The sequence below is a fragment of the Opisthocomus hoazin genome, chromosome 2 (genome assembly GCF_030867145.1).
Source record: "Opisthocomus hoazin isolate bOpiHoa1 chromosome 2, bOpiHoa1.hap1, whole genome shotgun sequence".
Lineage (NCBI taxonomy): Eukaryota > Metazoa > Chordata > Aves > Opisthocomiformes > Opisthocomidae > Opisthocomus > Opisthocomus hoazin.
The window spans coordinates 31,556,464-31,571,038 of NC_134415.1; the positions used below are offsets into that span (position 1 = coordinate 31,556,464).

The 14,575-nt window shown below is 40.6% G+C and overlaps 1 protein-coding gene across 6 annotated transcripts in view; it reads left to right on the plus strand.

The window, feature by feature from the left end:
• DISP1 (dispatched RND transporter family member 1) overlaps positions 1-14,575 on the plus strand; it is a 92,116-nt gene that overhangs the window by 35,078 nt on the left and 42,463 nt on the right. Inside the window, exon 1 of one of the 6 annotated variants that reach the window (XM_075413051.1) lies at positions 13,995-14,155. The exons of the other annotated variants lie outside the window; for them this stretch is intronic. Coding sequence (XP_075269166.1) covers positions 14,064-14,155 — 92 coding nt within the window. The 5' untranslated portion in view covers positions 13,995-14,063. Of the gene's footprint in view, positions 1-13,994; positions 14,156-14,575 lie in introns of those variants that run through there. 6 annotated transcript variants of the gene reach the window in all.

The following is a 14,575-nucleotide window of genomic DNA, read 5'->3' on the forward strand; positions in this document are numbered from 1 at the left end:
TGCTGCTGGTATGAAAACTTCTTGAATGCAAAGCTTAGAGGCTGTAGGTTGAATGAATATGTGAAATAGACTGAAATTAGGACCATAGCATAAAAATTGATTTTCTTACAGAAACCCTGGTGTTTAGGTTGCAAAGTATTTTGCTCTATAAAAGTTTTTCTATATAATCTCTTAAGAGTATTTCCAGCATCTGTTGTTTGCAACAGCTGTTAGATATTGAGCAGAAAGATTCATCTGTCCTTAGAATAGCAAAAAAAAAAATGTATTCTTTATCTTGATAAATTCGGTTCAGGTTGAGTAACTCTTCAGGTATTAAAACCTGTTTTCCTGGTGTATTTCACTTATCTTTGGGAGATTTTTGGCACTGTGTTCAAATACCTAAACATATATGTTCTAAAGACTGAAGTCTGTTTCTGCCAAAATTTGCTGTGTGACTTATGAGCCTATATAAAGACCACTGTAGTAACTTAAGCTGATACTTGGCTTGTGTTTATGCAAGATAACTCCAAATAATCCTTTAACTTAATTTTGAACAGTGCTACGTTTTTCATAAAGAGACCATATAGAGTTGGCTGGAGAAAAAGAACTGTACTTTTGCAAAGAATTTCAGTGTTTTGAAAATGGTTTTTAATCCAATTTAAAAGTTAAAACAAAAATTTCTGGACTTCTTTATAGAAGGAAATAGAGTTTATCTCCAGGGTGTTTATCTTCACAGGGAGGAGACTCCTACCCTGCTGGGTAGCCTCATCTGATGCCTCGGGGCTCTTAGCTCTCACTCAGCTTGCTCTAAGTTGTATGCATCCTCAGAAGAGGCAGGTTTCCAGTTTAGTTCACTTGGAAGGTTGTCAAACTTTACCATCACCATCATGTTTTTATAGTATTTTTTTGTCACCCTTCATATAATTTTTATTTTTACGGTTTCCAGATGGTAGATAATTTAGTGCGGCCCCTGACAGAGCTTGTTGATTTTCATATCACCTAGTGTCTTGGAGGCTAGCAGAAGGTGCTCTTCAGATTTAGGTGCCAGTTGCTGCAAGGGGAGCTAGACCCACAGAAATTTAGCCCACTGCAGGACTTCAATACCTGAGGCTTTTTTACAAGTATCTCAGTATTTTGGTTACTTGCTTATATGGATGTTTAGTATCTTGAATTTTCATTTGCGGGATGACAGAATAATTCAATGTTGAAGTGCCTGTTCCCTCTTGGCTGAATGTTACTGAGAGTGCTCTGCAAATTCTGCAAAGTGGAGCTATTCAAAGAAATTCCTATTTCATTGAGATTATTTGTTCAACCTAGACATCTGAAGAGCTAAACTCAGTGCCCAGGAGGTAGCTGAACACCGTGATCTTCCTCTGTACCACAAAGGTAGAGAAACTGGCACAGCAGAGAAGAGTGCTTGCCTACTTTGTTCAGAAGCATATGCACCCTGCACAGTGGGATTCAAGTATCTTTGCATAACAGCTTTCTACTGGTAAAATAAAACATAACAGAGTATGTTTTTAAAGTCTTTAAGGCTTATGGAACTATGAAAACTTTAATTTCCTGTTCAATACTAATGAACGTGGCTTAGTTGTGACAGTGAGGTGACACTCATTTTAGTGTGAGATTTCCCATGACCATTTTGTGGTGTGTCACACTTCTTCCCCAGTATAGTATTCAGCTATAGCATCATTTTACTTGTCAGTTCCATGTAAACCAGCAGAATTAAAGATGCTTATTTTGCACTGTTTAAAAATAGGGATTCCGAAATGCTAAAAAGCTAGGATAGTGTCATTACTTCTAGAAGTTCTTCTGGCAGAGTATGTCAGAATTTAGGAGAGACAACAGGGATGAAGGCCCTTATTGCATGAGGGAGGAGTGGAGAGCTTGCTATTAACAAATGCAATGCTCCAGACCCCTTGCAGTCCAAGCATCAGGGTATACTGCTGTGTTGTAGAGCAGAGCCTGTGTCCAGTCCTCTTTTGACTGATGCTTCAGTGTCTAAGTTCCACTGTGACAGCAATAAAGAAGTGTCTCTGAATGTCTTGCAATACTTTAATTGCTGGGCAACTGCAAGAAGATGATGTGGATTTTATGCCAAACTCCATCTGGAGGATTTCAAACTCAGGTTTCTCACCAAGTAGTGGAGATTTATCTACTCAACTACTTAGCTGTTTACTAGATTGGGATTAAGGGCATCTTTCATACAACTAGGGACGTAAAATTTAGAGAACCAGAGCGAGGGAGCACAAGCAACAGAAATAAGATTTTGCGACCCAGTGATGAGGTCACTTGCCTGGGAGGGGGGGAATAAGTTGTACTTTGAGGACTGTATATGTATTTTACATGAAACAGTACACAGAGTTATTAGCAGTCTTGAAAGCTTAAGCAGAACTAAGCATAGCCTATAAAGTGGTAGACTGAACAATTTCTGTCTAAGGTCCTTTGTAAATAATTAAGCAAAGCTTTAAAATGACAGTAATAAACACAGAATGAAAGTGAGGTTTTTGTGCATGTGGTTTCTTGCTTTTTCAAGATTCTTCATATTTGCAAAGTTAATTCATTTAATAACAGAATTTTGCATGGTGAAAGCTTTTGTTTAATCCTGTTTTAAGCCTCTGTTTAATCTTATTTTAAATGGTTTGTGTACTTGCCAGAGAAGTTATTCTTGATTTGTGTTATAGTTTTAAGAGAAATGAGCATATTGAAAAATCAATAGAAATTCTACAGCCACATATGTGGATGTAAAATGTTGATGTAGTAGTGGTGCATGCCAGCACTCTTGTATTTCTTGGTTTATAAGTTCAAAGTGAAGAAAATGCAAATGTATTGCACTTCACTGCATGACTAAATTAGGATATTTAAAACAGGTTCTTTATTATGTTTATCTCTAATTTTGATAGTTTTAAAAAACTCACTTGTTATTAGCTAAATTTACAATGGCAGTTTTAGGTTTCTAGGAAGCTCTAGTGACCTCTGTAAAGAGGTAATTCAGTGAACTTGTCAGTAATAATTTCATTCTGCAGCTAATAGTAATGGGTTTAATCCAGAAATTATGACTTGGGGCCCCCTTCCCTGAGGGAAGTATTTCTTTATATCTTTAAATGTAAGGGGGGGTGAGCGTAGTAAATTTAACAGGACCTGGCTGTTCTTTTATTTTTGAAGTCTGAGGCTTTTGCGAAGTACTATACAGAATTCAGTAATACACAGGACAATTTTTCTTAAATTACCTCCATCTGAAGGGAGACATGTTTCACCCATTCCATTTTAATGGAATACAGCTTTGTTTGCTGTCACTCGCATGTTTACCTGTGGCCTTGCAAACTAGCTCGAGATGGCTGGTATCCTTGAGATGTGTTCTGTGCACAAGAAGCCTGACCGTTTCAATCATACTCTCACTAATAATCTGAAGCATATTGATGCTTCTGCTCAGTGTTTACTGTAACCATGCAAGTAGATTAGTAATGCAGCAGTTGTGAAGAAAGTCACGGGAGATAATGACATTGTTGAACTGTTGACTTGTTTAGCTCTGAAAGAAAAAGTGCAGTCATTCAACAAGAAAGCAAGAAACCTGGGAAAATGCCTTCAATGGCTTTACCAATTGTACCCGATGATGTTGTAGTGTTGAATTAGAATGCTAATCACCGAGTTCCTCTCCATCTTGTCCTAATGAAAGAAACTCCTGTATGTAGGGGACTGGAACTTCAGTTTGTAAGCATTTCAAACACAGCCCTTTTCTGCTTTGTTATTTTGTGAGAATTTGAAATTAGTTCAGCAAGAACACTCAAAACCAGGAATTATGTCATGCCTATCCCTTCGATTTGCAGTTCTGCTTTTCATGTACTGTGTACTACATGTTTTTTCTTCAGCAAAATTTTTTTAACAAGTTTCTATTTAGTGCTAAGTATCAAATCTAAAGCCTATTGCTTTTACAGTATGCACTATAATTAATATACACATTATATGCAGTCATTCACCGAAGTGGACCGAAATCACCAGTGCTGCTGAAAGAAGCACATCTACCCACTCCCGCTGGTTATTCTTGCCTGTTATGGTTGCCATTCTTATGCCAGCAAACAAGCTTGTTGTGGGTGTGTGGCGAGTGGTATTTAGAAAATTTATTGGGATTAAAACTAATCTGAGGAGGAAGCGTGCAGGTGAGCGTCTTAGCACATGTTCCCTTGATAGGCATTTGCCTCTTAAAATTATCACCTAGCTTTGAAATTCCTCGCCCTCTGACCTCGGGCCGAGCATTCCAGGTTGTTTTCTCTCCCTTCCTCCCTGCCCCTCTCCCCTTGAAAGGCACAGCTTGCTCTCACCCCTGTCTTGTAATGTGCCAGTAACCAAGGAGCTCAGGGTCACCTGTTTCCACTCGCTGTGCACAAATACTGCTGGTCCTGCCTGACATCTTGCACTCGGTTGTACTGGAAAGGCAGCAAGAACACTGGCGGATATTCCAGTCTTTTCTAATGCCTCGCAATGACTGTCTGTGCATTTAGCTTTGAGTACTATGACCAGATCCATGTGATACCTTTTTGTTCACTGTGAGGAAAGAAATACAGTAGATGTGTCATGCAAGCATGAAGAACAAGTTGTTCAAAATTGACTGGGATGCTTTCCTCAAGGTTAGATTTTTTTTTTTCTTTGTCTCTGAAACAAACTCTTTGGGAAAGGGTGGGGGTTTTTTTGCTGGCAAAGTTCTGTCTAAGTTGTTTGGGAAAGGACATACGCAAAGATTACTATCTTCTGACAAATGAAACAATCTTTCTGCGGCTGCTTTTCTGCTTTCTATACCTGACTGGGCCGTGAGTTCTTGCTGGGAAGGTCAGTATCTTATGCATGTGTTGCTCATATTAAAATAGTATCTGGCCGATGACTGTTAAATACTGTAGACTAAACAAGGCTGTTCTGTTAAATAAGATTTAAAATTGTAAAAAGAATATTCAGGTTTTAATATCTGAACACTGCCATAAAGGTTCAATGGCTTGGTAATAAACCGATTTCTTAGCTTTATTAAAATGAGCAGTGCCCGTGCCCTGGAACAGGTACGTGGCCCAATTAAGTGAGCTGAAAAGGAGGGAGTTGCAAAGGGACCAAACTCTTCTCCTAACCACAGAATGGCTGTGCAGCTGCTGCTGCTGCAGGGCTGCCAAAAGTCTTCGGCAGCTGCTGTATGCCTGTCTCCGTGTCTGATATGGAGGTGGCTTACTGGTGTTGACTTTGTACAGCTGTGGTACTGCTGGCATACACCCAGTCACTTTTCTTTGCCAGGATGTAAAAAAATATCTGCACGGTCTTACTCTGTAATGACCAAAAGTTACTAGTATTCTCGTAATTCCCATACCCTGGTTTTCTGTGCAGAAGACTGGTAGTAATCCTGCTGCTTCAGAGTCCTGGGATGCTTCTTGATCCTCAGTTCATGGGTACGGAAAGAAACTGTACTACATACATTTCAGTACCTGATCCTCTTCAGATTGCTTAATTCTTATGCGAAGAGAGTTAATCTGATAACTGAAATTCATGTAACCAGTGGAGAAACAAATCCTATTCCAGTGAATCTCCTGGAAACATGTATGGTACATACAAAATGGGTAGCCTGTAGTAACTGGAAAAAGCAATATTGTTTAACTGAATTGCCTACATATATCACAGGCTGTAGCAGAAATAATGTAACTAAAGTCTGATCTTGAATTTGATCTTTAAATAGCTATCCAACTGTATTTATGGAATGTAAATCTCAAGAAGTACTATCAGGTTTGAAAAGCCTTCAAGTACATCATCTTAGACACTTGGTCAATACTAGACATATTCAGTATAAAAATTTGATTTGTTAAATGGACCTCATGCAGAGAAATAACCTATCTGGCTTTGTAGTACAACTGTAATGCAATTTCTGTATACCCTGTGCTTTTCCAAATGATTTTTTGTTTTCAGAATTGATCAGGAAGGTATACAGTTGCAGTTTTGTACCGACAAGAATACAGCTCAGAACTGTGTGGCTCCAGGGAACCTGTGTGTGCTACAGAAAATGCTAAATCAGGTTTTTGAGAAGATACACCTCAGGATCCCTAGGCATCATATAAAAGGAACAGAGATAGCATTTAAAAAAAGAAATGTAAGGGAATGTTATATAGATGTTTCATAGTTTAGACTTGTCTCAAGGTTTTTGACTTAGAGTAGCAGGTGAAGCAGATATGTATCAAACTAACTTCAGTGAACAGCTCTGGAAGTTGTGACTTGTGTATGATAGACAGTAACTGCGGTTTAGTCTAAACAGTGTGAAATCAGAAGGTCCCAGAGAAATCTGACATGTCCTTCTAAAGCTGTGGAGGTTGGTGCTCTGAAAGGTCTGGTTCTTGATTTATCTGAACATCTGAGAAATTCCCAGGCTCGCATCTGTTTGCTGAGAGACAGCTAGAAAAGATTGACTTCCCGTTGCAGGAGCTGTGTTTGGGGAACCCTCCGGCAGGCAAGCAGCCTAGTGAGCAAACAGTGAGTCTGTGCTCAAATAGCATTTTCTCTTGCCTTGTCTGTCAGGCCTTCATTAGTGTGGCAGTAAAGCTCACATCACATGAAAGCTCCTCTATGGGCTTCAGCAATGCTTGCTTACTCCAAAAACTTAGATTTGTTTGTTTTTTCCTGCAGATCAACTTTGGTGCTTATTTCACTTTCCTAACAAGGAAAGGTGAAGGTGTGATGTGGATTGTGCACAAAATGGGGGGAGCTCTTTCATGCGTTGTTTGAAGATTTAGGCAGTTAATTTTGAAAATCCTTTAAAAAAATGAGTGATTAAGAGGCTGGTAGGGGTTTGCTTGCCTGTTACTTTTACTAAGCGAAGGGAGCAGCACACTAGGTTGAAGGTTGAACTTGCACTAGGTAGAAGAAATGTTTCAGAACTACAGTCATCACCTAATTTGCTCTTACATGAATAACAAGAACCTTCTACTTTCTTTGGCTGTGAAAGTCAATGAAATGAACAACAAAACAAATAATTTTCTGATACCTGCAACATAAACGTTTGTTTTTCAGAAGTGTTTATATTGTGCACATATTATATGGCAATACTTAGGCAGTTGCAGTAAATATTGATTTTTACGTGTTTAATTTGCCTGAAATTAAGTGTGAAACAATGGTCCCTATCTTAAAAGTAATTGATACCTTAGTGTTCTAAAAGAATTGCTTACATTTCAAGACTTTGCTGTTTCCTGAACTAAGAATATGAATCTGAAAAAATGGCTTTTCCTTTGCTTCTCTAGCTGAAATAGAAATAGTGGTAGTTGTGTTTTGTGGCCTGTATGAATGCCTCCAAACGATGGAAGAAATGCAGTTCTTCATTATTTCTTTGATTATAGAGAAGTTAAGATTAATACGGTAGTTACTGTAACAATAGTGGTCAAGTGCATTTCTCCTGTCGCTTGGAAAAAAATGATACTGCCATGGTTGCTTTCACCATGACATCAGGATAGTGATTGTAATTTAAATACTGTCATTGGACAAATGATGGAATTGCTGCTTTTTATGTCACTCGTTTATTTTATGTTCAGATAAACCATTCTGTTAGTTTTTTCCTTTGGTCAGTCTGGACTGTTTTACAAGTGACATTATACATGTGTGCACTTACATAAGATACACTGTAGTTAGTTCATAGAGAAAAGGTACACCTGTGAGAAAGGAGTTGAATGAGAAAACGTAACGGTCTGTAAACATATTTTTGCAGCTGCATTTGAATGTAGCTTATTATCAGAGCACTCTGGAGAATAAAACTGTTACAATTGAAGACAAGCTATAAAAATTCATTTGAAACAGTGTGAGCTATAGATAAATCAAAAGTATAGATCTTCAGTTCTGCTTCCAGATTTATTTGTACTTTTAACAAGTTTTCTTCGTATTAGTATCTGAAACCTATGTGAGATGTTAATAAAACTCTTACAAACTTTCCATATTAAAGCATTTTTGCTGTTTTTTCTGTTTCATAACTAATACACAACTTTATTTACATTACTAAAATAAAATCCAATTGCTTCTAATGGGGGGAATTTTTTAAACTTAATAGCTTTGCAAGACTTGTGATGTGGGACTTGAGTTACTGTGGAGCCTCTGGCATTTCAATTCAGAGTACATGTGATTTGGAAACATGCAAAATAAAAGATTTATATTTATTAGATCTTCACCAAAAAATCATTAAAGTGATGTTGTTCTGTAAGTAGATAAAACAAGAGAGTCCTATATTTCATAAAACTCAACCTTCACATGACCTGGTTTAAAACCTCAGGATTTCAATGAAAAAAGATAGAGAAATACTGCTAGTGTCTCTTTTCAGTTGGAGGAGGAAAAAAAGAAGACTGGAAAATGTCAGTATCATACTTTGAGAGCTTTTTAAAAAAATCCATAAAGGAAATAGTTTAGAATCCTGCTGTATTTGTTTGCAATATCATACTGAACTGACTCTTTAATTACACTAGGGATTGCGAGCACATTGTCCTAGGCATTTCAAGGACAAGGAAAGACCCGCTTTGTCCCCAGAAATTTATTTCTGTGCATTGACTTTCAGCATTAAGACGATGTGACCTTAAATGTCCAGTTTCCAGAATATTAAAATAATATGTTGATATCTGCTTTATTGAATATGGTATATGGAGTTTAAATTTCCCAATTACAAGCTAAAAGTTCTTTGTTTATCTAAAAAGACAAAGAGAGCATGGTCAGCAGTAATGTCTAACATTTCCCATGTCACTAGTGCTGGAGAAGACTGCTTTGCAGGGCTTAAAGACTTTTCAGCCTCTACTCATTTAATTCTCAGCCTTTCTTGAGGATATCAATTACGAAAGGTTTTGTGATGAAGTCTGGGTGAGTGGAAACTGGAGAAGGATAGCTAATTTGCTTCATATCAACTATTGATGAGACAATGTTTCATCCTCATGGAGCTAGCAGTCTGAAAGCGGAAGGCTCAATGCTTCAGGCTTCAGCCATAGGTGTATGATAATGCTGAACCAGTTTTGCTTATATTACTACCTATATTTATATGAAGGCTTGTCTATTCCACCCCCTGGGGAAAATAAAAAGAGCGTCTGGAAGAATGCCGGTGTAGGAGGGATGTGAGTTTTTAAATTTGATACCTTGCATTTCATTCACTTCCTTTTCTTCATCTTGTATCTCAAACAAGCCCACGGACCCAAATACAGGGGTTTTTCACTGCTGGATGCTTTTGTTTTTATCTTTTACAATACTCTCTTTCATCTCTGGATGGGTAACACAGGTTGTGAATTGACTCCGCTGTCTGTCCAGAGGCTCCCAAATGCCACTTTTGAGGGTTTCCATCTCAGGTGTGATGCCTTATGAACAGAGCTGTTCTGTTTTCAGGCTCAGTTTAGGTCTAGGAGCTAGGAGATGACTCACATTTGTGTGGCTGCAGTCTCAGATAAGTCAGTTTGTGTCTTTGGCTTGTATTTCTGGACCCAAGAGGACTTGGGAGCCCTGTGTAGGCACTTGGATATCTCTGCAAAATTGTCAGGTGTGACACAATCAGTGGCGGTCTAGACCTAGTATTCTCTAATGGATCAAGCTGACTCAGTCCACTTAACTTTCACAATACCGTACTCCGGGCATGTCCCGTGTACTGCTAGAATCTGGAAGATCCCAGTATGTGCCCTATGTGCCTCTGAATAATTAAACTAGCTGCTGCTATCGCAGTTATTACCTCAAGTGTTGCACAAGAATATACTTCGGTATAAATAGTAGTAAATAAATGGTTGGTCCCTACCATATTTCTCCACTGCATAGTTTGTTTTAAATAGCATTTGCTACATTGCCTTTTGCAAGTACTGTGCTATAGCATCTAAGATGCAATAGAAAATACTGTGTCCAAGAAAAAAACACCAGTCAGGAAATTCTGTAGGTGGATAGGAATTGTAGTAAAAATTCAATGTAGCTATAATAAAATATTTGCAGAGTACATGTGCTATGTACAGAACTCCTTCTGTCAATTTAACCTCTAATAAGCGCTCTACTTCTATTCCATATTCCCTCATTTTCCCCAGTTCATTAGCAATTCAGCAGAATTTCAACAGCACCTCTGGTGCCCTCTCTCTGGCCTCCAAGGATTTCAAAAGCCTCTGTGCTTTTTCCTTGAGCACTTCCATAGTCCTTCAGCATCAGTCTGTCCCCAGAGCACCCAAAAAGGCCACCAGCTCTCCTGTTCACGTCCAACACTGTCAATATCCTGCAGCTTCTTCTGAATTTCTCTGTCTTTAAAAGACACTGCTGTGACAAGAACAATCTGTGATTAACGTTGTATCAATCTCAGACAGGTATGTGAAGGCATCCAGCCAAGAAAAGGTACAGAGAATAGCTACAGTGTTGTGAGGGTGGTAGCTCGGTAGCAGCTCTTGATCATGGGCAGCCAAAGCTCGCAGAAGTGGCTAGCACTCGATGGTGTTACCTAGTGTCTTCAGCTTAGCCTCAGGAGAGGCTATGAAAGGATCATGGCCAAGAACTGCAACTTTTTGTATCTTGTTTGAATAGAGAGAATGGTCAAACTTCGTGCGTAACAACACAGTATGTCACCTGTACCTTATATTTATAAGCTTTAATTTTTTAAGCTTCTCTTCTTATAGATGATAGAAACTATAGTTAATTTGAATCTTTAATATGGTTATCATCATAACAGTGTTTATTTTTTTTCCTAAAGATTGTATATAGAATTCTGGGAACTGTAGTGGTGTTTTTACTACTACTTGATTTTACTGGTTAAGCATACTATGAAATATGTTGTTTTAAAATGTCAGTTAAAAAAGCCACTTACCATGGTAAGTTATGATAAGAGATGGTTTGCCTGTTTTTCTAAGTTTAAAGGATTTTTCTTTGATCAGAACATGCGAAGTATTTTTTTTTTGCCTAGAGCAGCCTGTCTGTCTTCAAGGGCTTGAAATTCAAATCACAAATTTTTGTAATCCATGAAATTGAAATCTAGAAATAATAATTCATCTTAAAGGTGGTATAATAGTCAAATTTTATTCTGCTCATTTTCTGTTTAATGTGTAGGGAAGCTTTGAGAGTTCATCTTATTTACGATAGAAATTCTGTTGCTTGTAAAAATGTATTGATCCGTAGGTAGATGGAAGTTCCTGGTGGATTGAGGATTTTATTGACTTAAACCAAGGCTGAATTGGTAGCGCGGATGTCCTGCAGGCTCTCTGCGTGTATGCATTTCCAGGTGGCCTCCACAGACCAAATTTGACATCCCTGATCTGCTTTAAATTGGTCTAAATTCTTCCATCCTTCTCCACCTTCCCCCAGTTCTCCTGTACCTGCGCTCCATATGCTGCAGAGCTCAGCTGTCTTTCCTAATCATGTACAAATGAAGCAGTCAGCATTTGTCTGATGTCGCTGGAGGTGAACAGTGGAGTAAGTAGCAACATTAGGAGTTGAACATAGTGTAGAAGGGGATGTTAAAGGGTGGTGTCAGAACCAGGAGTTTGTCGGGTGACATTGGGCGATTAAGGCTCCATGGGGATAGAGCGTAGCGTGGGGGGAGGTTTCTCAGCCCTCACAGTGCTGAGTTTGCTTTTCAGATACTGTAAAGGCAATAACTGATGACAAGTCTGTAATTCAAATATATGATACAGTATTTAAATCCAATTTGCACAGGAATAATTTTATTAAGCATAACCTATGAACATACATTAAACACTCACTTGACTGTCGTCCTTGGGAACAAAGTAGCCGTAGTAAGTGGCTGTGCTAAGATATAATAACGTTATTTTCTACAGTACATATAATCTAAGAGCTTTAATATAGTGTAATCCTTTAGATTTTTATAGTTATTTCCCTCCCAGAGATCAAAGCAGTGAGCAAATATTATGTGCCTTTTGTCACTTCTCTGAGGTGGTTAGTAAAGACAAATGATAATAGTATCTGCAGTGAACTGATGCACAGTAATATTTACATATTTAAGAAATACTTTCGTTGGTAGATATGTTTTTACCAAATCCTTTTTTTGTGACTTTGGAAAAGTAGCTTTGAGATTATTCTTGGGATGCTTTTGGGCATATATTATGCATTTCACATATTCAGAAAGTGAACACCATATTGTAGTCCTACTTCCATTTTGAATTGTAGTTTAAAGTTATCTGCCTTGTAGTATTGCTATTTTTTTTCAATAAATATATCCGAGTTTCTTGTATAAGAACTGTCCTGGATCATTAGCACTGAATGGCTCTACATTGGATGGAAAGCGAGTTTTCTATTAGAGCATCCATTAATGTTAGAAAAATTATGTTCTAGACAGGATTCTGATAGTGTGTGGAGGTGGAGACAGGGCAGCCAATGCCAGTGAATTTTTCCAGTTGAAGCTGTGAGAAAGACAAGGAACACTGGGTTAAAAAAAGAAGTTTCCCCTTAGAAGTGGGGAAGCAGTGTAGGCTCTCACCACCTGTTACAGACCAGATCCAATGAGCAGGAAGAGCTGCCTTGTGTAAGAACTTGAACCAGGGTTAGGATGCATAATTCTGCGGTCACGCAGAGGGAAGCTGAACCCCAGTGTTTCCTTTGGTAAGATTTTTTTGCTTTAGAAAGAGTAAAGATGCTCGTGGATGAGAAGTTCCTTTTGCTACAACCAGCTCAACTTGACCCCGAAATCAGAGTTCCTGTAGTTCAGCAGAGTGGAGAGCGAGCTCTCCTAAAAAGACGGTCCTAGGTGGATTGTGGCCTGCTTTAGAGTGGTGGGGGACTGGTTTGTAAGATCTGCCCTAGGAGGATGCCAGTTCTGACGTTTGCATCTGAGGTACCCAGAGCTGAGGAAAAACCAGGAGTCTCCTCCCAAAACGTGAGGCTCAGCAGTTAGTCTGAGCGTACCCTGGCAGAGCAGGTTGAGACCAGCTTGGGGCATTTCCCATAGCAGAGTTTTTAAAAGTTCTTCATCAGCTCTGTGGATGGAGTACAGTGTTCCCCACCTTAGTACTAAGGTCTTTCTAAGCATGACCTGCTGCTTTATCCTTGAGGTCCTGGAGCTGAGGGTTTAAGCATGCCCAGAATTTGACCATCTCTGTTTTTACAGTTTGACTTGTGACCAAGCTGTCTTCTCTGCTCTGAGAGTTTTCAGCTTTTTGCATTAGTAGTCTGCAGTAACCCAGTTTGTGTTTATGAAGTCACTTTAAAAAGATGCGTCTGAGGAGTATGTGGAGATGGTCACTTTTGGACTGCCAGGTCCTCAAGTGCTCAGGCTTGAAGGAAGCTCAGGAAAAAAGCACTTTAGGTACAAATATCTTAAAATCTGCTGGGTGAAAAGGCTGGGTTTTCCAAGCTGGGGTTTTTTGTTATTGAAGAAGCGTCAGCAATTTGTAGCTACGCGTTGACATTTTGTAAGAAGCGCCCGACAACCTCGCGGAGATATTTTGTCAGCCATGCCTGACAACCGAACGATGAAGGGCGGGCGAGTGAGCTTGGGGCTGGGGGACAAGAACGCTGCTACGAACTACGGAGCACTGAAGTGAATTTGTATAAAAAAAAATAATAATAAAAAAAAAACCCCAGCAACACAAACCCACTCCGAAGGACCCTCGGCTTCCATTTTGGGCGTCGCGCCTTCCTCCACACGCGGGGGGCGAGGTGAGGGGCGGCTGCGGAGGGAGGAGCGGGCCGGGGCGGCTGCCGAGCGCGGCTCCCGACTGCGGCCCGGCCCTCGCCAAACCGGATCGAAGAGGGCCGGGAGGCGAGGGCGGGGAGCAGGCGGCGGGGAGGAGCCGGCGGGTCGCTGCCAGCTGCCGGACCTGCGGCGGGGAGGGGCGGCCGGGGGGGCGGGCGGAGGAGCGGGGGCGGCTGCGGGGGGAGCGGGCGCGGTGGCGGGGAGGGGGGGATACCTGGGTCGGGAGCGGGCTGCTGGCGCCTTCGCTGCCGATCGGCTCCGGCTCGGGCCCGGTGAGCGCTGAGAAGCGCGTTGGGTCGGGTTGCTCCCACCCTGGCGCGTTCCTGCGGTGTGCCCTGGGTTACAGCTGAAACAGCCCGGGCTCGCAGCAAGCCCGAGGATGTAGGTTTAGCCAAGACGGCTGTGTACCTGCCGTTTACTGACACCGAAACGCCGCTCCGTAATGCCGGTAGGCTCCTGGCCTTGTAAGAGACTACAGCTGGGTCGAAACGCCGGAGAGCGCGGAACAGGACCCTGCCAGCGCTGGAGAGCCTGGTGAGAGAGAAAACCGACCCCGCCGACTGGAGACCCAGTGTTTCAGCATTTGCGCGATCATAAAAGCGGTATATGGGGTGTATGGTTTGGCCTTCAGAGCGCGGCTCAGCAAATAGGAGGCTTAAAACCAGCGTACGCTTGGGAAATGGGGGGGGGGGGGGATCGATTCTTGCGTGTTTAGCTTTCGAAGAAAATGAGTGTTGGGACTGCTGGTGTAAAACAGTTTTGCTATATTTTCTGTAGAGAAATGCAGAGAACGCTCAGTGTTTATCGGATAGGTGTGACTGTTGGTGTATGCCTGCTTCATGTGCCCCGGCTTTCTCACAGGGTGTTTTGCTTGCTTAACATACAGTAGTTGTAAAATTATGTGAGTGCTTCTATTAAAATATGAAGAACAAGTGCTATTGTTAGTAACAGATT